At 46.5% G+C, this 24,821-nt stretch overlaps 1 protein-coding gene across 4 annotated transcripts in view; it reads right to left on the reverse strand.

Moving 5' to 3' along the window:
- Positions 1-454: 454 nt before the first annotated feature.
- NEK1 (NIMA related kinase 1) overlaps positions 455-24,821 on the reverse strand; it is a 154,360-nt gene continuing 129,993 nt past the window's right edge. For all 4 annotated transcript variants that reach the window (XM_088448453.1, XM_088448454.1, XM_088448452.1 and 1 more), the window contains 2 exons: positions 21,300-21,432; positions 455-1,646 (listed from right to left, as the gene is read on the reverse strand). In XM_088448453.1, the coding sequence (XP_088304579.1) occupies positions 1,633-1,646; positions 21,300-21,432 (147 nt within the window). In that variant the 3' untranslated portion in view covers positions 455-1,632. The remainder of the gene's footprint in view (positions 1,647-21,299; positions 21,433-24,821) is intronic.

Here is a 24,821-nt window from a genome sequence, read left to right on the forward strand (position 1 = left end):
AGTTCCTATCCGGATCAGACCCGGAATTTTGCCGGCGCCAACTCGGGATATTCCCGAGTCAGCGCCGCTCACACCGCAGTCGGGTCTGCATAGACCCGGCTTTTGCTGAGTGAAAGTGGCCGCTTGGAGATGACGTCATCTCCAAGCGCCACTGAAGCCGGACCAATCGGCCGGCTAGCAGCGCACTCCAGGTCATCGTAACCCGGAGTACGCTGTTCTCACAGCAGGGTTTCACAGGCTACGCCAGTGTTAAACCCTGCTAGTTACCTGGGTTGGATTGCCAGGTCACTCGACCCGGCGATCCAACTCTCTCCCCTTTTACACCAGGGAGCTGCCCGGGTTAACCCTTCAAAAACCCGGGTTTTAGCTCCTGTGTAAAAGGGGTATTAGTGTCATTTTTCTAACATGTCAATAGTAAAGCATGTAACAGCCTAATAAACAGGACAAAATGAAATTAGAAAATGACAGCACACCTTTATTTGAAAGTTAGAAATTGCATACATATCCACTTTTAGTTACAATATCGTTCAACCTTTATTTGTTGTTTCATATTATAAGCAGAATCTCAAGGCCTATAACCACTGGTTCTTTACATACATTTACTAGCATTCTGTACCACTAGTAAGATGCATGTAAACGGGTACAAGACTAGAAAGCACTGCTCCTAGTGCCATCACTATGGATGCTGCTAGAGTTATCTAGCAATGCAGTAGTGTTATGGCTTTGCCACTGGTACTTGACTTTATAGGTCACGCTCCCAAAGGATGAAAAGGAAAATAATGAAGGTTTAAATCACAAATTCTAAGTGTCATAAAACATCTTTAGCTGAGTCCATTTGATTAAAAACAATGACGCAAAATTAAGGCTGTTGTTATGGTAAATAAACCAGTTATACATCAGACACTGGAAAATAAAACTGACGTAAAATGACAAATGTGGACCAGAACAAAAGTTCTATTAACACAAACTACTTGAAATGCTTGTATTCATTTGTGAATATTTCTAAAGTAATAATTTAGTCCCTTGGTAACTACAGATAAATATCTAAATAAAGGGGAGTATATAAATGACCCACAACAGACAAATAAATTCGTTATGGAAACAAACATTTAAAAGCATGTTGAAATTGTGTGTGTCCTCACCAAAGACTTGCACTAGTAAACTGGAAACCAGAGCATTAATATCGGTTGGAAATCGGATTGTCTTTGTTTTCTTGTGATTCTGGCGACAATCTAAGCTGTTAACATCAGCAATAAAAGATCAATGCATTTATTGCTGACATTTGAAAACTCATATTTAAGCTTTAATGTGACAACTATGATCAACAAATAACAAAATAGAAATATATAGAAAAATTATAGCCCTTGGTCTGATGTAAAACCAGTCAAGTTCATTATTATACGCTCCTTTATAATAAAACAACAGAGTATTTGAAGTATTACATCCCTTACACAAGTCATAAATGGAACATTGTTGAACATGTACAGATTCTCGCTTTACATGCGGATAGAAAATTATAATTTTTGTTAACAATTTTAAGAAGGGTTTTATGGAAGGATGGATACATGGGATACAAAGAGGTTTGTCTTCTTTTCTAGCAGCAAAATGTTGAATATGAAAATCCTGAGATATTTATTCATCATTGTCTAGTGGAAATAAAAACAGAAACATTATTAGAGCACATATAAATGGACTTAGCTGTGCAAATATAGTTCAGAGTACTGGAAATATAATAAGGGGTTTCCCAGTTTACTTTCCTGTACAGATAGAACTCTATTGTTTTCGGTTAGTGTCCCATTCTTAGTATAATGGTTAGCATTACTGCCTCACAGCACTGAGGTCTTGGGTTCAATTCCCACCATGGCCCTAACTGTGTGTAGTTTGTATATTCTCCCTAGACTTGTGTGGGTTTCCTCCCACATTCCAAAAATATACTAGTAAGTTAACTGTCTCCTAACAAAAATTAACCATAGTGTGTATGTGTGTGACCATGTGGTAGGGAACATACACTATATGGACAAAAGTATTCGGACACCTGACCATTGCACCAACAGGGACAAATGACATTGTATTCAAATACATATACTTTAATATGGAGTTGGTCCCCCTTTTGCAGCTATAACAGCTTCCACTCTTCTGCAGAGCATTTATGTACGAGTAGCCTGGCTCGCAATCTCTGTTCCAGTTCATCCCAAAGGTGCTCGATGGGGTTGAGGTCAGGGCTCAGTGCAGGCCATTCAAGTTCTTCCACACCAAACCATGTCTTTATAGACCTTGCTTTGTGCACTGTGTCAAAATGCAGCCTGGGATCGGCCGTTACTCACGTCTGTGTTGGAGTCTTCGGGCTCCTAAAGAGTCCAGACGTCAGCCGAAGAAACCAGTGATGGATGAGTACTCTGCCCAGGGTCATCTAGAGCCTTCTGGTGTGCATCCTGGTTGCCGCATTGCGGTCCTGGGTGCTGCCATGTTGGTTTGCATCATCTGATCAGTATTCTCCTATGGTAGTTCTGCGGTCGGTCAGCTGCTGTCTCTGGCCAATGACCAGCTACCAAGGGGTATATTAGGGCACTTCCTGCAGCAGGAAGTTGCCTATACAACTTTGCTCCGCAGTGTACCTCTCCTGTGTACTCTCTCGTGTATGCTGTCTCACCGCTACTCACAGTCTCTAATCAAGTGCTGGTACTCACTGTTACTCAGCTTCTCACATTGTGCAGATTATCGCCACTACTCAGCGCCTCACATCTAATGCTGGTTCTCATTGTTGTTCAGTGCTCATATCAAGCACAGTTTACCAGCACTAATCAACATCTCATATCAAGTACTGGCTATCATCATTATCTAGTGTTCATATCAAGAAGTCCTTACCATCGCTATTCAGCATCTCATAATCAAGTACTGGTTATCCTCACTACCAGCATATCGATTTCCAAAGTACCTTTCTCCGCTCATTGATTTTGGGATCTGTTATAACTATTCTTCCAACATTGTCAGTGCTTATATAGTCCTCCTATATCTATCTCCATGTTTTCTCCAGGTACCTATCCCAGGGGCCGCGACCTGTTCACCTGGTGCAGGGAAACCCACATCCCGATTGGAGGGGGTCAATGACCATCAGGTGGACTAGACTCCACACCTTGGGGTAGGTCTCGCCAACACCTGGGGGAGATGTATGAAGGACTTATATATTGCCTTCCCGTTTCCTATCACCCACTGCCCTTGGCCCCCTGGTCTGTGTTCCAACTACAGAAGCCCTTAAACTCCAGGGCTTGACACACTGGGGCATAGTCATGATGGAATAGAAAGGGCCTACCTCATACTGTTGCCACAAAGTTGGAAGCATAGCATTGTCCAAAACGTCTTGGTATGCTGAAGCATTAAGATTGCCCTTCATTGGGGGCCTAAGTCCAAACCCTGAAAAACTGCCCAATACCATTATCCCTCCCCCCACCAAACTTCAGAGTGGCACAATGCAGTCAGGCAGGTAACGTTCTCCCGGCATGTGCCTATGGGGTCCCGCAGCCGGCTGCCATAGTTTGACGGAGATTTCCTTGCCTCTTCCACTAGCCGATGGAAATCCTGGCTTCTTCCCTCCCCCACAACAGCGGCGATACGCCTCTGTTTCGGGAAACTGAGGGCATCGCTACCTCCTCCCCGTCCACAAACGGCAGCAGACTATCAATTACTGCCAGTCTGCAAGCGAGTTAGCAGGACTCATTCTGCACACTCACAGAATGAGTCCTGCGCAGTTTCCCAAACATCGGGAATCTGTATTCAGCAATGCACTAGCATGCACTGCTGAATAAGGACCTGTGTGTGCACTATAAATAACTTGCAATAAATAAATATGTTGCAGTGGGTCACTACATTGTAATGTGCACACACTTAGACTTTCATATAGCAATATGTTGTAGAAAGGATGGCACATCATATGGTCCTCTAAAATGCAATAATTTTATTGTAGGATTAAAGTTCCATCCCTACGTCTAGGTCAATGGTGTCCAACCTGTAGCTCGCGCCCGTAATTTGGGTAGCTCTCCTAGCTGCAGTACTGCTGAGTCAACTAGGAGGAAGTGACCCCTAACAAAGCCATGGGTGGAGCGACAGGGAAGCGCGTCAGGTGATTGCCATAGGGCGACAATACATGACGGACAACATCTGGACATCACTGGAGTCGACTGCATTTAGGGCAAGTGACACCTGCCCAGCCGTGTCTACATCTTTTGCTCCTCTACTGTATTTGCCTCCTTGGAGCCGGTAATTAAAAGTGAAATGTGCAACAATATCACTGTATTAATTAAGTGCTATGTTGTTTTCTATGAAACATTTTTTTCATGTTCATTAAATGATCTTTAAATTTCGGTTATTAGCCAGATTTTTTTTTCTTTTTCAAAAAGGTTAGTAGCTCTTCAAGAGGTTTAATTTTTCTTGAGTAGCTCACATCCCAAATAAGGTTGGCGACCACTGGTCTAGGTTCTATCTGAAGACAAGACTGTGTTGTAAGGGGGCATACACACAACCAAACACTTCCCTTATATTTGAATTAGACACCAAACAGTGTAAATGTTGTCATGCATACAATATAATTTTTTTTTTATTATTATATAAAGTTGGTCTCCAAAAACTCAAAGTGTTTTTTATATACAGTCAGGTGCATAAATATTGGGACATTGACAGAATTTTCATATTTTGGCCTCTATTCACCACCACAATGGCTTTGAAATGAAACAAACAAGATGTGCTTTAACTGCAGACTTTCAGATTTAATTTGTGGGTAATTACATCCAAATCAGGTGAACAGTGTAGGAATTACAACGGTTTCTATATGTGCCTCCCACTTTTTAAGGGGCCAAAAGTAATGGGACTATCAACTCAAAACCTATTTCATGGACAGGTGTGGGCTATAAGTTATAAAGAAGGTAAGGTATTTACTAAGTCTTGGATGGAAATAAATTGAACATAGATAAAGTACCAGCCAATCAGTTCCTAACTGCTATGTCACAGGCAGTGTTTGAAAAATTAGGAGCTAGTTGGTTAGTACGTCATCTCCGTTCACTTTATCTCCATCCAGGACTTAGTAAACAGACCCCACAATATTTTTTTTAGCATTGATACAAAATATTGAACTTCCATTTTCTGTGTGTAGGAGTGGATTTGTGAGCCGCAAAGATGACTTTACTCACTTACTTTTTTGCATGGCCGGCGGTTCGATTTCCGTCAGCGGCAGCCCGACAGGAGCAGAGTGCGACGCAGCGGAAGCCCGACAGCGCTGAAAATCCCGATCGTTGATAGGTAAGTATCCACTAACCTAACCCCCCTAACCCTCCTTAGGGGTGCCTAACCCTAACCACCCCCTTCCCCGCTACCTAAACCTAAGTCCCCCCCGGGGGGGTGCCTAACCCTAAGTCCCCCCCGGGGGGGTGCCTAACCCTAAGTCCCCCCCGGGGGGGTGCCTAACCCTAAGTCCCCCCCGGGGGGGTGCCTAACCCTAAGTCCCCCCCGGGGGGGTGCCTAACCCTAAGTCCCCCCCGGGGGGGTGCCTAACCCTAAGTCCCCCCCGGGGGTGCCTAACCCTAACCCTCCCTCCCCCTAGCCTAAACCTAACCCTCCCTCCCCGCAGCTGTCCGCTCACGGCGCCCGGCATCACTACGATCGTGATTCCGGGCGCCGGTCTCCCGGCGTCGGGGAAATGCGGGCATCTACATCTAGACGCCCGGCATTTCACCCTTGCCGGGATAAGACAGTCGGGAAGCCGGCTGCCGGTATATAGGCAGTCGGCTTCCCGATTGCTTCCCGTACACACAGCCTGCAGGTAATTTTATACAATATATTCAATAATTTTGTGGCTCAAACAAAGTTTGTGTACATTGGACCATCAAAAATCAAAAGGTTTCATTATCTCAGTCATGCCAAAAAAAAAAAAATCCATATTTCGGAATATTTGGATATGGGAGACTCAACCTGTATATCTACAAACTACAGGATATACCGCTGGGCATAACCATGGGCCTCTTCATTTACCCTGCACGGAGCCCTGTTGCAAGTTAATCCACCCACACCGCTAGCACTGGACAGCAGAGTCGGATTTAGACCTTTTGGGGCCCTAGGCAAGATACCAGTTTGGGGCCCCCTCCCCCAAACAATCCATTTTTATTTAATATGACAAGTTATTCCACAGAAGACAAGTAGAGAAATACCAAGTAGTCAATATATATTGTCTACCTCAGGAAAAAAAAAATACACACATTGTCCTCCACAGGAAAAAAAATATATACACAATGGGCCTCATTCAGAGGCGGTCGTAGGATGCAAGCAGTCGTTCTGAAAAAGGGCGCCCGCTTGCATCCTGAATGGCCGCCTCCATGACGGTCATTAGGCTGTGGGTTAACACCCACAGCTCTAACGACCGACAAGGGTGATGGTCGCGATGGTCAAGACCATCGCGACCATTGGGACTTACGACGAGACCCTAAGGTAGGGTCTCGTCAACCTTAAGCCCCAGGGAGCTTCCTGCTCTGATCGAGCAGGAAGCTCCCCACTGACATCACTGATGATGTCAGTAGGGCCGCCTCAAAACGGTAAGCGTTCCTACTGGAACGCCTCAGTTTGGCCAGGCACGCCCCCGGCCCGCCCAGCAAACGGGGCGAGCTGTCACTCAACATCGACAGCTCGCCCCGTCTGCGACGAGACCCCTAACGACGGGTCTCACGCACGCGCACAATGGAGCCGGCTCCGTCGTGCGCATGCGCTGTGGGGCAACATCGAGTCGGTTGTGAGCGCTCAGCGCTCACGACCGACTCTGAATGAGCTCTTATGTCCGCTACAGAAAAAAATGTGCACAATATCAGCTTCAGAAAAAAAACAGACTATGGCCCTGATTCAGACCCGCTCGCTGCCGGAGGCAGCTCGCAGGTCTGATGGGCGTTTTCTTTTGGTGACCACCCACAGCTTTAGTGAGCGGCCAGGTGATGGTCGCGGTCATCGGGGCTTGCGACAAGACCCTTGTGATTGAGTCTCGTCTGCCGCAAGCCCCAGTGAGCTTCCGGCTCTAATAGAGTCGAAAGCTCACCATTGACATCACTCGTGATGTCAGTGGGGCCACCCCCAAATAACAGGCGTTCCTTCGGGAATGCCTCCGTTTGGCCAGCCACCCCCCCCTGCCGGCCTACCAAACGGGGCGAGCTGTCAATCAACATCGACAGCCGCCCCTTTTGGATGTGAGCGCCGGAGCGAGTGATTTCTCGCTCGCTCCAGGGCTCGCGCATGCGCACTGCCCGGCCATCGACCCGCTTGCGAGCGGGTCTGAATCAGGCCCTATGTCCACCACAGAAAAATAATATACACACTACATCTGTCACAGGATAAAATATACACACTACGTCCATCACAGTAAAGAATATACACACTACATCCGTCACAGGATAAAATATACACACTACGTTCGTCACAGGAAAAAAATATACACACTACGTTCGTCACAGGAAAAAAATATACACACTACGTCCGTCACAGGATAAATATACACACTATGGGGGTCATTCAGACCCGCTCGTGATTGCAGTACGCTCACAAGCGGGTCGATGTTCCCCCACTGCGCATGCGCGCGACGGAGGGAGCTCCGTCGTGCGCATGCGCGAGACCCGGCGAGCGACGGGCTCTCCATCGCTCCGGGTCTCACACCAAAGGGGGCGTGCTGTCGATGTTGTTTGACAGCATGCCCCCTTTGGTGGGCGTGCCTGCCAGACGGAGGCGTTCCCATGGGAACGCCTACAGTCTGAAGCCGGACCCACTGACATCACTAGTGATGTCAGTGGGAGTGATTTTGGCTCTGATAGAGCCAAAATCACTCCAGGGCTTGCGGAAGCGAGACCCTACCACAGGGTCTCGTCGCAAGCCCGATGGTCGCGATGGTCAAGACCATCGCGACCATCATCATGGACGCTCACATAAGCTGTGGGTGGTAATATACACACTACGTCCGTCACAGGATAAAATATACACACTACGTCCGTCACAGGAAAAAAATATACACACTACGTCCGTCACAGGATAAAATATACACACTACGTCCGTCACAGGAAAAAAATATATACACTACGTCCGTTACAGGAAAAAATACACACTACGTCCGTCACAGGAAAAAAATATACACACTACGTCCGTCACAGGAAAAAATATACACACTACATCCGCCACAGGAAAAAATATACACACTACATCCGCCACAGGAAAAAATATACACACTACATCCGCCACAGGAAAAAATATACACACTACGTCGGCCACAGGAAAAAAATATACACACTACGTCCGCCACAGGAAAAAAATATACACACTACATCCGCCACAGGAAAAAAATATACACACTACGTCCGCCACAGGAAAAAATATACACACTAAAACCGCCACAGGAAAAAAATATACACACTACGTCCGCCACAGGAAAAAAATATACACACTACATCCGCCACAGGAAAAAAATATACACACTATGTCACCTCACCTCACCGAGCTTCAGGGAAAGTTCCAGGAGGACCTCCATTGACCCATAATGACCCTCACTTGCCTTTTTTGCCCATTGTAGCACCGGTATGCAGCAGCAGCAGCAACCTCAGTGATTACTAGTTAGTGGCTGCACTGGCTGCATTTGCAATGCGTGCGTGGGTGGGACCAGGGCCGGCAAAAGAAATCTTGGGGCCTGACACACTGATGTCTCTGGGGGCCCAGAAACTCCTTGAAACTCCCCCTGCCAGCCCCCTCGACCTAAAATCTTCGAACCCCCACATTTAATGACAGGCGTTATTCAATCACTTGCTAATTTTCATGCATGGGTATCCCATTGATAACGAGTGTGAACCCATAGTGCCCACAGTTATGGAATTACCCCACGCGGTAAAGGCGCAGAAGGACTTAAAGGGCCGTATTCAAATAGGCTGCAAAAAGCCATTATCAGTGATACTTTATCGTCGATGATGTCATTTTCACAGTTTTCACTTATCCCCGTATTCAATTGTTACGACTTTCTGCCGAAGCGAAAGTCAGTGCTTCAGACCCAGCAAATAAGTATCACTTATGAATAGGTGGCGAAAAGAAGTGCATAATTGGGGTTTTGGGGTACAAACTTCCAAAAACCACCCTGCACCGCTTGGACAGTCCTCCAAAGGTAATCGTGTCAAAAAAAGAAAAAAAATTCCACAGGACACCCAAAAAACAGTACTTTTTGGGGGGGGGGGGGGCGAAAAAAAAAAGGTGGGGGACAAACTTTAAAACTAGCGAAATAGACTCAGGGGGATTCCCCAAGTATGCCCCAGGTGTTTTTGGATTGCAGGTGCTTGCGGCAGGTGGATTTTTCACATTAGCAACTTTAAAATATGCTAGCACCCATTTTCATGTACTCCAAATTTGATGGGACTACTTATTTTTCCATAAAAAGTTGCTAAATGCTATTCTTCACCACTTTCTCAAAGACGCAAAAAAGCAGCCAAAGAGACCATTTAAAGACCCCAAATACCTTTAGCAGGCCTATTCGGGGGTACCTATAGTGATCCCCCATGTCAGAGCATCTTTTGGGGGCTGTCAGGCTGATTTCCCCAAAAATGACAGCACTTTTTGCTAATTTCGTTTTCGCCAATTTGGAATTGAATACGGGGATATGCGGGATACTTTTTCGTCCCTGAAACCAGCGATGACGGCGAAAAGTCCGCAACTGACTTTTCGCTCCAAATTGAATAATCCCCTAAGTGTAACTTCTAAAGCTTATCACACAGTTTAGCTCCAGTGATTGAATAGCTCATGGCAGAGCTGCACATGCAGCACGTCCCATGGCTAATTGTCTGTGCCCAACCATTTACATATCCCTTTGATCTGTATCACTGAATATTAGGAAGTAGCCGGCTCTGCCTAATAGATGACTGGCCTAGGCCCTATACAAAAGTCTGCACCCACATCTCACAAATTTATCAACTATTACACACACAAATAATTTATATATATATATATATATATATATATATATATATATATACACACATATATACTAGGGATGTGCAGGCTCGGATAGGTTCGAGTTTGCACGTGGAGTTCGGATTTTTCCCTCCAAAAAAACGGAACTCAGAACGAGGCAAAACGTCATCTTACATGGACGAACATCATCATTCCTGGACAAAAGACCAGGAATGATGATGTTCGTCCATGTAAGATGACGTTTTGCCTCGTTCTGAGTTCCGTTTTTTTGGAGGGAAAAATCCGAACTCCACGTGCAAACTCGAACCTATCCGAGCCTGCACATCCCTAATATATACACACACACACACACACAAACATACAGATATATTGTTTATACTGTTTATAAATATACAGTATACATATACACACGTGTGTGTGTGTATATATATATATATATATATATATATATATATATATATATATATATATATATATACATATACATACATATATATATATATATACATATACATATATATATATATATATATATATATATACACATATATATATATTTTTTTTTTGCTCTACTGGATTAAAAGAATCTATTTTTTCAAAATAACTCAATTTTTGGTACTTGGCAATATAGGTTATTTTTAACTTGGGATTTAACCATATGAATTGTTTATGTTACATATTAGCCGGCTATCTATCTGATAAGTTATAGTTGTTTTAGGAGAATATATTTCTGGTACAATGTTTTTATATAATTCAATTCAATATGTCCCTCTATTGGTCATATTTATTTTATTTTGTGGATGATAATATAGTTGAACATTGGATAATAAATTACCTCTGTATGTCTTTGCGCTCACTCTTGGCCATTTGAATTGGTTTTGCGACCCAGCATCCCAATTTAGAGCCGCATTCAGATTTTGGGTAGCATTAAGATGTGCAATAAGTTTCTGGATGTGCAGTGTATAGGTAGAGTACACAGAATCTTACTGGTTGTGATCTGTAATCTCTGACTAGAGTGAAATTCCAGGGTACAGAACCGTATATAAGCAGCACTGCACACCAAAGAAGTCAGCTTGTTCACTTCCTTCACAAATTCCTTATGGAGCTCAACAGAGGCCACTGGAGAGCCATGACCTTGTATGACTACAAGAGTGGTCTGAGATAGCAGGAGTGTTTAGACAGTCTGCGAGCGGCTTTTGGGGAGGAAGAACCTCCTCAAACCACTGTGCTTGAGTGGTTTTCAGAATTTTGGTGCGGGAGACGGTCCTTGAAAGTACTGTAGCCGACCTGTTTCCGCCATAACCGAGGACAACGTTGCTGCCGTCCGGGCCATAGTTAAGGTTGATGCGAGGGTGACAGTGTCCCAGTTAGAGGAGTTAAGCATCTCATCGAGACCCATCCGCTTGATACTCCACAAAAAGCTTGGCCTGAGCAAGGTTTCTGCACGCTGGGTGCCACATCAGCTGATTCGCAAGCAGGAGGCGGCTCAGGTGATTTGGAGCCGCAACATGCTGGCCAGGATTGATGACGGTCGCTCAAACTCTGTTTAGATCATCATTTGTGGCGATGAACCCTGGATTGGGTGCGCCACCACAGAAGTTCAGACGTGAGCGCAGTATGGCCAAGCAGATGGTGGCTGCTTTTGTTGTCAAGACTGGTCATGTAGCTACCGTACCACTTGTGCAGCAACCCACCGTCACTAGGGATTGGTACGCCAACCAATGCCTACCGCAAGTGATGGAAGCCATTTCCAAATAACGCGCGCTTGTGGTGCACTTAATTACAACAATGCACCTGCTCACAACTAGTTTATTTTTCTGGCCCATGAATGCATCCAGAAGCTTTGTGATCTGCCGAACAGTCCAGACCTGGCCCCCTGGGGCTTCTTCGTGTACCCACAAATCAAGCGCAAGATGAGTGGGATTCGTTTTGAGTCACCAGAAGCTGCAGAACTTCATCCAACATGTATAAGACATACCTGCTTTGGACTGGTCCAGCTGCTTTACCAAGTGGTTTGAGTGCAAACATTCCCTGTCAACTACTCTGAAAAAAATGTAATGTTCACTTTGTTTGTAAATAATACTTTCTGTGCATCCGGAAACATTGCACACCCCTCGTAATTAGGAGCACCTGGTTTATTTTTTATTTTCCCTGTGTTAGCAAAATGACAGTGACAGTTATAAGCTGATTGGTAGCTATGAGCAATGTCTCCACGTTGTCTCCAAGCTTTGATAAATCTGCCCCTTAGAGCTGGGAGGGGAGTATCCTATTTGAAGTTAAAATTGCAGTGTTAAAAAGCTGTCCAGTATTTGTAGGCTACATGAAAAAGCAAAAGAAAAGAGAACAAGCGCTCTTCTACAAATACTTTGCACTGAGGGCTGCTATAGCTCACTAGGTCACCCCACCTACATATATGTAAATGTAAATAGTGCAGAGAGCTAGCGCTCACTCGTGTGATAATAGGCAGACACAAATTGTCACTTTCTATATCAATTTATTGAATAATGAATAGATAAAAAATTCCAATAAAAATTAGCATTAAGAAATTGCAATATTATTGCTTGCCAGTTATAGGTTAAAAGGGGTTTCTAATACCGGTATACAAACATTAGACAATACAAACATATATAGAAAAATAAAAAATTAAAAATGTATTCAATGTCCTACTAATAAGGAAAAACCAGCAAAGTGGCAAAGGTGTGTCTATATAGTGTAGTTGGCACTTGATAGATCTGAATTAAATACTTTTGCACACCTACGGCGCTTCTCACCCGACATGGCAAGCAAAAACCAGTGATGTCACTTTCCAGTCAAACCACTACAAAGAGCAATACCTGGCTACCTATGGACATTTACAGCTTTAGAAAATGTGGAATGTGTATAGCTTAACGCAAAACCCAAATCAATACCAAACTTGTAAATACAATTATTTCAACTAGCAATGGCAAGGAATTTATCTAAATTTATTTATCTAAATTGCCAATCAAAAGGAGTTATATATCTAATTCAATGTCCATGCGGCCTGCAGTATATCGGGAAGACGATTCGCAAACTATCTGTAAAGATTAATGAACATTTATTTAACATTAAAAACAAAAAAGAAAACCATAGCATTCCGATCCATTTTACAGAGAAACATGAAAACAATCCTAGCCTTCTGACATTTGTAGGCCTAAAGAAAGTAAGTCCCCCGTGGAGAGGAGGTGATTTCAACAGCATTCTCACTAAAGAAGAAACTAGAATCATCTATGTAATGGGGACACTTATCCCAGAAGGTTTGAACATCGATTTTGAGATTGCACCCTTTCTTAAATAAAAACTATCCTCCACTCTCCATAAACCCTTTTTTGTCCTTTTTACCCTCTCATTGATTATTTCTCCATTCTAAGAACTGGCCTCCTTCTCTCTTCTTCCATTTTTTGACAAGTCCCCTTAGTCCTCCCCTCCCCCCCCTTCCTTCAAGTAACTCCTGCCAATCTCTTTCCTGTTACCATATCATTTAATAAGTAACATCTTTCTAGATATTAATTATGTCTTTCTTAAATGTCTGTTGTTTGGAGTTTTTTCATTATGAATCTTTTTATAACTTTTTTTTATTTTCCAGCAATAAATGAATGTGTGAATACAGAGTTTTTACAATGAGAACTACTATTTTTTTTTAGAACTAATCATTGGACAAGCTGTGCACCTGTAAAGGATTATCTACCCCTAATGAATTGAAGCACCAATTGTGAGCACTATAAAAAGAGCTTCGGTACAGGAGAGCAGAATCCCCAAACCTTGCCTGACGAAGCCTGCTGTGACGGGTGAAACGCGTTGCCTTGTGGGAAAACGGTACACGCTGAATTCACACAGTGTGAGAATTAGTCTGCTGGCGGACGCCCTACCACTGCATCCTGTTACCTGAAGTGCTCCTTTCCGGGACAGCGCAGCTACTTTGATCGGAATCTGCTACATCGTGGAGCCGGTAATTATACAGGCTCACCTTGCCTACTCAGACCACTACACTGCATAACAGTGATTTCAGCAATGAGATTCTATGCGGGATACGCTGCACCAGAGAGAACTGACATCACTGGTTTTTGCTTTCCATGTCGGGTGAGAAGCGCCGTAGGTGAACAAAAGTATTTAATTCAGATCTATCAAGTGCCAACTACACTATATAGACACACCTTTGCCACTTTGCTGGTTTTTCCTTATTAGTAGGATATTGAATACATTTTTAATATTTTATTTTTCTATATATGTTTTATGTTTGTATTGTCTAATGTTTGTATACCGGTATTAGAAACCCCTTTTAACCTATAACTGGCAAGCAATAGTATTGCAATTTCTTAATGCTAATTTTTATTGGAATCTTTTATCTATTCATTATTCAATAAATTGATATAGAAAGTGACAATTTGTGTCTGCCTATTATCACACGAGTGAGTGCTAGCTCTCTGCACTATTTACAAGATAAAGCAGCCAGTATTTACCCAGGATGTAAACGTATGGCAACATATTTAGTCAAAGTACAATTTTTTTTTTATTTTTTATTGCTTTGCTCTCAATAATAAATAAGCCCCCTTATATGCCAGCAAACAGCAGATACCATATGACTTATAGTAAAAGCAGTTATTTGCTGTTGACTTAAATACGGTTTCCAAACTGCAGCTGTGACACCAGTAGTGGGTTATGTATTTATCTATACATAGATGTGGATTACTATTCTCTTCTCATTCAATACAGTGACTTTTCCTTTGCAGAGTAAGTGAATCTGAAAACAATTGCGTATGCGAAGAGCGCTTTCATATTATTCAATTTGGAAAATACTATTTACAATTGCTGTACTATAAAGGCTGCTTAGTGTGAAATCTTGTATTCATAATTAGATTTACTAGGAAAAGTGAGTTACCCTACAGTAATTACTTACTTTAGGTTTACCAGTCTCGTATTCGTACCTATGTTTTTACAATATAAAATAGGATATATAATATAATAATATGAGCTATGGTAAGAACTTACCCTTGTTATCTCTATTTCTACGAAGTCCATAGGGTTCCACCCGATACCTTGGGGGTATAGGTGTGAGGTCAGTCATCGGGCACCATAGAGTTAAGCTTTCAGCCTCCCAGGATGCACTAGGGTCCCCCTCCTATACCCCGCCCCCGAGCCAAGGCACCTCAGTTAGTTACCAAGCCATAGGCCGGAGGAGGAGAACGAAGAGAGAGAAAAAAAGATCTGGACACACACAACAATCACATTCTCACCAGAGGGAGACGGAAAAACCGGTGACCAGACCAAAGCCCATCTGCAGCACAGGTGCGACAGGGCGGGAGTCCTGTGGAACCCTATGGACTTCGTAGAAATAGAGATAACAAGGGTAAGTTCTTACCATATCTCATATTTTCTACTTCAGGGTCCATAGGGTATCCACAGGATACCTTGGGGATGTCCCAAAGCAGTATCCTTTAAGGGTGGGGACGCTCCTGTGCAGAAAGGAGAATCCGCCGCCCGAAGGAAGCATCCTGAGAGGCGAAGGTGTCAAACCTGTAATACCTCACAAAGGTATGGACAGAGGACCACGTAGCAGCCTTGCAGATCTGGACTGCAGAGGCACCACGTCGAGCTGCCCACGAAGGACCCACAGACCTAGTGGAATGAGCCTTCACAGAAGGAGGAACCGGCTGGACTTCATGAAGATAAGCTTCAGAAATAGCCATACGGATCCAGCCTGCCAAAGTTTGCTTTGAAGCAGGCCAACCCTTTTTACGGAAGCCATAGAGGACAAACAAGGCGTTCGACTTCCTAAACAAAGAAGTGCGGTCAACATAAGTCCTTAAGGCCCGCACAACATCCAAAGAGGCCTCACCCACTGACAGACCAGGTGAGTTAAAGGCCAGAACAACGATTTCCTCGTTAACATGAAACTGGGAAACAACTTTGGGAAGAAACTCGGGCCGAGTGCGGAGCACTGCCCTGTTCCCATGAAAAACCAAGAAAGGGGGTCTACAAGAAAGAGCCCCTAAATCAGAAACACGTCTGGCCGAAGCAATAGCCAGAAGGAAAACAGTCTTAGCTGTTAGCCATTTAAGATCCACTGAGCCCAGTGGTTCAAACGGCGGTCCCTGGAGAGCCCTCAGGACCACAGCCAAATCCCAAGGCGCCACAGGTGGAACAAAGGGCGGCTGAATGCGGAGAACACCTTGCATAAAGGTGCGCACATCCGGGATTGTAGCAATCCTACGGTGAAACCAGACAGACAGGGCCGAAACCTGTACCTTCAAAGAAGCAAGGCGAAGCCCATGATCTAGTCCTGCTTGTAGGAAGGCGAGTAACCGAGACAGACGAAATTCCCGCGGTGCATAACCTCTCGGTCGACACCACTGGAAGAACGTATGCCACACGCGATGGTATATCCTCGCGGAAGACGGCTTCCGAGCTCGTAACATGGTACGCACCACAGAGCTGGAAAACCCCCTGGACCTCAGCATGGCTGTCTCAACAGACACGCCGTCAAAGACAGCCGAGTCAGGTCCGGGTGAAGACAAGGACCCTGTGACAGAAGGTCCGGTCGTAGCGGCAACCGCAGAGGACTGTCCACGGACAGACCCTGAAGGTCTGAGAACCAGTGTCGTCTGGGCCACGCGGGAGCTATCAACAGGAGCATCCCTCCTTCCTGTTTGAAGTTACGGATTACCCGTGGAAGAAGGGAGACCAGAGGGAACAGGTATGCGAACCGGAACGTCCACCGGACGGACAGAGCATCCACCAGAGACGCCCGTTCGTCTCTTGTGCGAGACCCGTACACCGGCAACTTGTTGTTGTGCCGGGACGCCATGAGGTCGATCTCTGGAAGACCCCATCTGTCCACCAGCAGTTGAAAAATGTCTGGGTGCAGGGACCATTCCCCCGGATGAACATCCTTGTGACTGAGAAAGTCCGCCTCCCAATTTAGCACTCCCGGGATGAAGACCGCTGATATGGCCAGAAGATTGCGCTCCGCCCATACCAGGATCCGAGAGACCTCCACGAGAGCCGCCCGACTTCGGGTTCCTCCTTGCCCGTTTATGTAGGCCACGGTGGTAGCGTTGTCCGACTGGACCTGTACCGGACGACCCTGGAGAACCCGATGTGCCTGCTGGAGAGCATTGAAGACCGCACGGAGTTCCAAGATATTGATTGGAAGCTCCGCTTCTGTCGGCGTCCACCTGCCCTGGAACAAGTGTGGACCCGAAACTGCTCCCCAGCCCCGAAGACTGGCGTCCGTTGTCAACAGGACCCAATTTGGAACCCAGAACGGACATCCCTTGCTGAGATGGGTCGTCTGTAACCACCAGGCAAGGGACAGGCGAACCTCCGGGGTGAGCACAATCGTCTGGGACTTCAGAGACTGAGGCAGCCCGTTTCACTTGGACAGGATCAGGTGCTGCAGAGGTCTGGAGTGAAACTGGGCATATTCCACCATGTCGAACACCGACACCATGGAGCCCAGTAACCTCATCGCCGAGTGTAGAGACACCTGGCGGCTGTGCAGACAACTGCGCACCTTCGACTGTAAAGCAGAGATCTTTTCCCCCATCACGAAGATCCTTTGCTGTTCTGAGACCAATAAGGCTCCGAGGTGCAGAATCCGCCGAGACGGGATTAGAGTGGACTTCTGCCAGTTGATTAGCCAGCCGTGCCGTTGCAGTAGCGCAATGGTCAGGTCCAAGTGGCGTAGAAGGAGCTTTGGAGATCCTGCCACCAATAAAAGGTCGTCCAAGTACGGCAACATGCGGACTCCCTGCAGCCGCAGAGAAGCCGCCATGACCGCCATCACCTTGGTGAACACACGTGGTGCTGTCGCCAGACCAAAAGGTAACGCCCGAAACTGGAAGTGGTCGCTGCGGATTGCAAACCTGAGGAACTGTTGATGGCGCAAAAGAATAGGGACATGCAGGTAAGCGTCCTGTATGTCCAATGACACCATGTAGTCCCCAGGTTCCAGCGCCAGAATGATGGACCGTAGGGTCTCCATCCGAAACCCGCAAAGACTTGAGAGCCTTGAGGTTGAGAATCGGACGATACGACCCATTGGGTTTCCGTACCAAAAAAAGATTTGAATAGAAACCCTGGCCCCTCTGGGAGAATGGAACAGGCACTATAACTCCAGCCTGGAGCATAATGTGCAATACCTTCCGCAGCTCCGTAGCCTTGTTCCGGTCTGATGGTAGACCCGTGGTGAAGAATCGAGCCGGGGGTCTGTGCCGGAAAGAGAGGGCGTACCCGTGGGAGACCACCTCGAGAACCCAAGTGTCTGTCGTAGTGACCGACCAACACTGGGCGAACTGCAGCAGGCGGCCTCCCACTTTGGGATCCCCCAAAGGGAGGCCCGGACCGTCAGGCCGCAGGCTTGTCATCTGGCTTAGGGGCCGGACGTCTGGTACTCCATGCCTGCTTCCAGGGCTTGGCCGATTTCTTAGGGCCAGCCTGTCGAGGAAAAGACTGTGGTTTGGGCCTGCCCTGGGCCCTATAAGACCGAAAGGACGATGGTCCAGAACCAGAAGGAGCAGCGGCCAACGGGAGACAAGCCGATTTGGCTGCCGCCTGCGTGGCCACAATCTTGTCCAGATCCGGACCGAAGAGAACTTCTCCAGTAAATGGCAACGCCTCCAAACCCTTTTTGGAATCTGCGTCCGCCTTCCAGGATCACAGCCACAAGGTGCGACGAGCAGCTACCGTTGCTGAAGAAATTCTAGACACCAGACTACTAATGTCTAAGGCCGCCTCGTTGATATAAGTGGCCGAATCACGGAGATTACCAATCAACTCCGCCTGTTCGACCGGACAGTCGGAATCAAAAGAAGCCTCTAATGAATCCGCCCAGCGCTCCATCGCTCTGGCAACCCAGCAAATGGCCATAGCCGGTCGTGCTGCCCCCCCCCGCAAGGGAATAAGCGGACTTCAGGCAGATTTCTACCTTGCGGTCCGTAGCATCCTTAAGGGAGGACATGGATGGCATCGGCAATGTGGCACTACGGACAAGACGGGTCACGTGAGAATCCACCTGTGGAGGGGATTCCCACTTTGCAAAATAATTATCCGCGAACGGATAAGCCACTGCCAGGCGCCTCTGCGGCTGGTATCTTTTGCCAGGCTGTTTCCACGCCTCCTCTAAATGGTCCACTAACTGACCCGAAAGAGGATAGACTGTGGCATCGCCCTTCACATCTTTAAAAAAGGCATACTTTGATTTAGCCGCTGGGGGAACTTCGTCCTCAATCACCAAGGCTGTGCGGACTGCCCGAATAAGTCCAGGAATATATACCTTGGACTTAGCGTCAGCGTCCTTAGTATGGAGAGGTTCCTGATCGTAAGGATCCAGTATCTCCCCATCATCAGACGTCCCCTCGTCATCCTCATAAGGAGCCGACAGAGACGCCACCGGCCGTTTATGTGGCCGCATCACAGACTCCCCTTGCAACACATCCGACAAGTGCTGTACAGAACTCGTCAGGGAGTTAACTCACGCCGGCTCCAGAGAAACCGGGAGCGGGGAAATAGGGAGACTGTGGGGTACCACCAATTGTCGTGGGAAACCCTGCATGGGTGACGACACCACTGACTGCTGGGACAAACCCATCGGCGGAAACGCGGGCTGCGGAGCTAACTGGCCCACTAAGGTTGTAAGCGCCTGAGCGAAACAAGCCCAGGGCGGCTCCTGTACCGGTGCTGTAACCGTAATAGGCCGCGCCATAGACAAACACTGCCGGCAGAGACCCTCCGCCGGCCCTCCCCTTCCGCTAACGGTACTTTACACGTAACACACTGTAGTCGGAGAGGAAAATCACTTTCAGACATGATGGCACCAAGTATGTGACCCCTCTCACCAATTTTATATTAAATAGGCGAGAGACCACCCTGCAGCACCGCACCGCAAGGGCTTAGCAGAAAGGACAGGGACAGTAATAAAGCTGACAGTTAGAAGAAAAGTTACAGGCAGCAGCGCTAGCACAGTCACATACAATGCAAAGAAAAATCAATTCCTGCACTAACAGCGCTGATCACTCAACTACGCAGACACAGGGCCTGGTAGGACACAGCGCAGCATACACAGACCTGACCCAAATCGGAGGAGAGGTATGCGGGGGGACCCAGACCACGATGCTTCCGTCCAGCGCTTCCAGCAGCGTTCACCATGCGTTGAAAAGATGGCCGCCGAGGAGCAGAGAGGAGGCTGGCCTGGGGGAGGAGCGCTGCTACAGGACCAGTCGGCAGTGTGCAGAGAGGGCTGTGTGCAGCGGGGGAGGCGCCGGCTGTGAGACAGGGAAGGCGCGCTCCCCTGGCATGCATTTAACCCCCGGGACGCCGCAGCGCTGCCGCCCTGCTGCGGTCCGCTGTCCCAGGGGGTAGTGGAAGCGCAGGTTCAATACCTGGCTCCACGCTGCAGCCAGTCCCCTGCCTGGGGACTCTGGACCATGTGTCAGCGGGGACCCACCGCGGGACCCCGCTGCTTACCTGCAGTCCCCCTTGAATCCGGCCATGGTCCGGAACATCTGGGGTCACCGCTAGCTGTGACCCCAGATGCTCACCAGCATCCCCGGATCGGTACCGGCGTTCTGGTACCGGCGGGGGTGTAGGGAAGACAGCATGGACGTCAGGACTGCCTGTCCATCCAGATGTGCAGCCACAGCTGCATGAAGAAAAAGCTTCAGGGGCTCTTCTAGCCCCCACTCCAACAGGTGCACCCGACTCCGGCCGGGCACCAAACTAAACTGAGGTGCCTTGGCTCGGGAGCGGGGTATAGGAGGGGGACCCTAGTGCATCCTGGGGGGCTGAAAGCTTAACTCTATGGTGCCCGATGACTGACGTCACACCTGTACCCCCAAGGTATCCTGTGGATACCCTATGGACCCTGAAGTACAAATGCAGACAGAATCCCCGGCACCGGCATCCCGACCACCGGAAACCTGAAGGTAAGTAGTGGGGTTGGGTTAGTGTTAGGCGTAAGGGGGAGGGTTAGACACTGAAGGGAGGGGGGGGTGGGGTTAGGTTTAGGATGCAGGGAGGGGGAGGTTAGGTTTAGGCACTAGCGGGGGAGGTTAGAGTCATGCACCGGGGAGGGGGGGCTCAAATACTGACCAACAAGTGTCTCTCCTCTCCAGGCTATACCTAGAGTTGTCCCTGTGCCCCCTAGTGGAGGAAGAAGAAATACTGACCGACAAGTGTTGTATTCTAACCGTGTCGGAATACAGGCGTCAGGATTCTGACTGCTAGGATCCCGAGTGCCGGCATCCCGTACCTTTCCCGTTGAGATGTAAGTAATTCTATTGAGAAATTTAGGGGAATATGGCATTTGCATTGCTATAACTAACCTTCTTGGTAGGCTCCATCAGCCATGACTAAGCGGAGGATTCTGGTATATAGATACTGGTGTTGGATGCCCAAAATATTTTCCACAACTGTAGAACATGTATCAATATTTTCATCCTCATCCTCATGTATGGCCTAAAAACAGAGCAGAAACCAGTCCTTTATTCATACAAGCAATGGCATACGTTTTCAATGACAAGTCAGTTAAATTAAAATCACAAGGTTATTAAAATAAAAATGCTACTTATTATGCAAAGGCAATTTTATAAAAAAATAAAAAACATTATACAATATTTCATTTTTGAGACCAGGCACCTGTCGTGTTTTGCGTTCTCCGTGCTGTCTACCTCATGTCCTAACTCTGGGAGCAATTTTTTCAAAGCAATGCATTGTCAATGTATATAAAACTCCTCCCTACCATGCCTCATTACCTCTGTGTGACAACAGGTCTTTCTTTACTCAATGCCGAGGCCATTGGTTCTATCGCAACAGGGCACTATCTGTGTGGAGTTCTTATATTCTCTCCTTGTTTATGTGGATTTCCTCCAAGTGCTACATTTTCCTTCCATAGCCCAAACACATACTGGTAGGTAATGACAGTGTGTGTGTATTTGTGTGGAAGAGATTTTGGATTGTGTGCTGCACTGGAACAGGGACTGAGGTTACTGAACAATCGTACACTGTAAAGCGCTGCATAATATGCTGGCACTACATGAGGTCTGACTTTTTGTAGTTTCCCAGGCTTGCTCCTTGCAAATCTCAGGAGTTTAAAGCCTTAAGTGATCAGTATACATAGAAATTATGTTCACCGACATTAAACAGAAGTTAAAGATGGCTCTGCTTGAATATGATTACAATCTGATGTTAGTCATATACTGAACGAGTTAGCACATGATCTGACCAATGTCTGATTAAATTGAATAATATAGCAGTGGCTCTATACACTGAATATGTATGGGCATGATGTGCAGTACACTGAATAAAATCTGCAGAACAAGGTCTGAAAGATTAAACAAGGCTGGAAATCAAACGATCATGACGGCTTGTGCTAAAAAACTATTGTTCATGTTGATTAGAATAGTTGTGCATTGTATTGGAAGGATCAACGGTCAATGTAGGCCAGCTTAAGAGAAATGGGGAACGCGTGATACAATACTTAATTGCAGTTGTTGGCAGGGAAGGGGAGCGTGGAGAAAGTCACATTGTTATGCTAGCAACCTAATGTCTTCCCTTTTCCATCCATCTGGGGGATGCCTTACATCTGGGTCTTGTATAGTGATGGGTGGAGTCAAACACTAGCTAACTGAAAACTGGCTCCCACCCCCCTATATAACCCCTCCCTTTCCACTGTAAGCTCAGTTTTTAGTGCCTTTGGAGTACACTAGGCTAGATAAAACCGAAACCAAAAAGCTAGGACCTATTTCTTTATTTTTAGGTTTTGGATTTAGGTGCTTAGTTCCTGGGGACAGGCAACAAGCACCAACAGAGTGGGAGTTCTATAGATTAGAGGGCCTCTAAGTGAGTGACCAAACTAACATGTCCCTGGTCTCTATCCAATCCAGATACTCATCCGAGGGGGCCGCGTGCAAAAAGATATTTGTTGCAAAAAAAATATTATATAGCAGACTGGGAGGGGCTTGCTGTTACTCACAGAATCTGTAGAGCCAGCTTGTCTCACACCTCCATGGGCTGTTCAGCACAATACTGCTTCAATCTTCAGCGCTAACCATTCGGTTTGAGGGTTACAGAAGCAGCAACATGCTGCTGCTTTTAAAGGAGGGGCTTTTCTGGTTCCAGGACGCCGCTGACACGTGCAGGCGCACAGCGGTGACGTCATCAGGTGGTGCCACAAGTAGTTTCCTGGCTGGAGACTATAGAGTGCATAGAGCACGTGGCGGGTGACGTCACTGGCAAGCACCGGAGGCTCTGTGACAAAAAGTGAGTAAACGACCGCTGCATGTGTAGTCGCACAGCGGTGACGTCATCAGGCCGAGCCGCAGGCGCCAGAGGCTATGTCCACAGGTGTCTTGAACTAGCATGACCCGGCCACGCCTCTACTCCCCCAGGTACCGTAGGTCAGGTGGAAGTCAGAGCAGGCATTGGGTGATGGAAACCTGACAAGCTAAGCAGTAAACTGTGATTTCTACTATGTGTAGTTCTGGGCTTATTATATAGAAGCATAGTTACTGCACTGTTGTCATTGATTGTCATACACATACAAACACATCCCTGTAAGTTACTGCCTGACTATGCATTTTACCTTTGATTTATTGGCAAATAATTTGGTGTTTTGGACCTAGGTTTTTTCTGCATTTGAAGAAATGGGGGAATAGGAGTCTACATTTACCTGTCTTTTCTATTCATTCAGGGCTACACTTTTTCTATGGGAATTTAGGTAGCTATCTGTTTGGAGTAGACTTCTATTTCTCTCTCAGTTTGGATAAACCAGACAAGGGTTCTAAGAAAGAAATCATTGTTTATACTTGTACAAAGTGTGGAAAAACAAATAACTGCCAAAAAAGTACGGAGCAAGGGTCGCCCTGTGCTGGTTGTTCACAATGAAATCCATCACCAGGATGTTCGGCTGAACAGTCGGTGGTGTCTGATTAGGCCACATCTATGGCGTACGCCATAGGGGAATTATGTCACTTTCAGGAAAATTATATGATACCTTGTGCTTAAGTTCCTCCTTTGGCTGATCCCTCAATAGAGCCCAGATGGACACAAAATATGGGACAATGTCTCGCTCAGGTGGCGAAGTCTCTAAATAAATTGGCACCGTCTGTAGGGGCCACAGCCATTCAAAAGCAGTCACATTTCTCTGTAGATTTTCCTGGAGAAGAGGGTTTCGCTACTTCTTCACAGGAAGAAGGGGAATTGGATTATGACTGGGAAGACACCTCAAAGAGTGAGGCTGTTCTAAAATCTTTATTCACCTGGGTGATTATCGGTCCATGGAGGAATCAGATGATAACTTTAGATTCATCCTTGGATTGAAAACAAGTAAACTCTTTAGCTAATCAGATTTCAGAAGCTCTAATCTATATAGGTGTCGCTTTATTAGATACTATTCAGATATTCAGTCTCATATTTAAGTCTTAGCCGTTTCTGCCAGGCGTTCGCTTTGGCTTAAAACATGGAAGGCAGACAGAGTCAAAACATGCTCTAGAGGCATTGCCTTTTGAAGGAAGGTCTTTGTTTGGTCTAGAATTGACAAATTATTCCACAGGTAACAGGAGGTAAAAGTCTTTACTTTCCTGTAACTACACCTAAAACAAAACCTCCTAGGTTTTGATCCTTTCAGAATGAAGGCAGGGGCAGCTTTCCGAGGTGCGCCTAGAGGTCTCCAAAGAGGGACCTTTAGGGGGTGGGGTGGTCCCAGCACCAACCAACCTGCAGCTAAGCCAGCAGGTAGATCCACATGACTTTCACTGGACTGGGACCCGTCCTCTGTTGGGAGGTCACTTGCTCAAATTCCGGGAAACTTGGATTCAATCCAATCTGCTCCGCATTTTTGTGTAAGT

This window comes from Taudactylus pleione, unplaced genomic scaffold (assembly GCF_031769625.1).
Source record: "Taudactylus pleione unplaced genomic scaffold, aTauple2 ptg000021l, whole genome shotgun sequence".
NCBI classification, from domain to species: domain Eukaryota; kingdom Metazoa; phylum Chordata; class Amphibia; order Anura; family Myobatrachidae; genus Taudactylus; species Taudactylus pleione.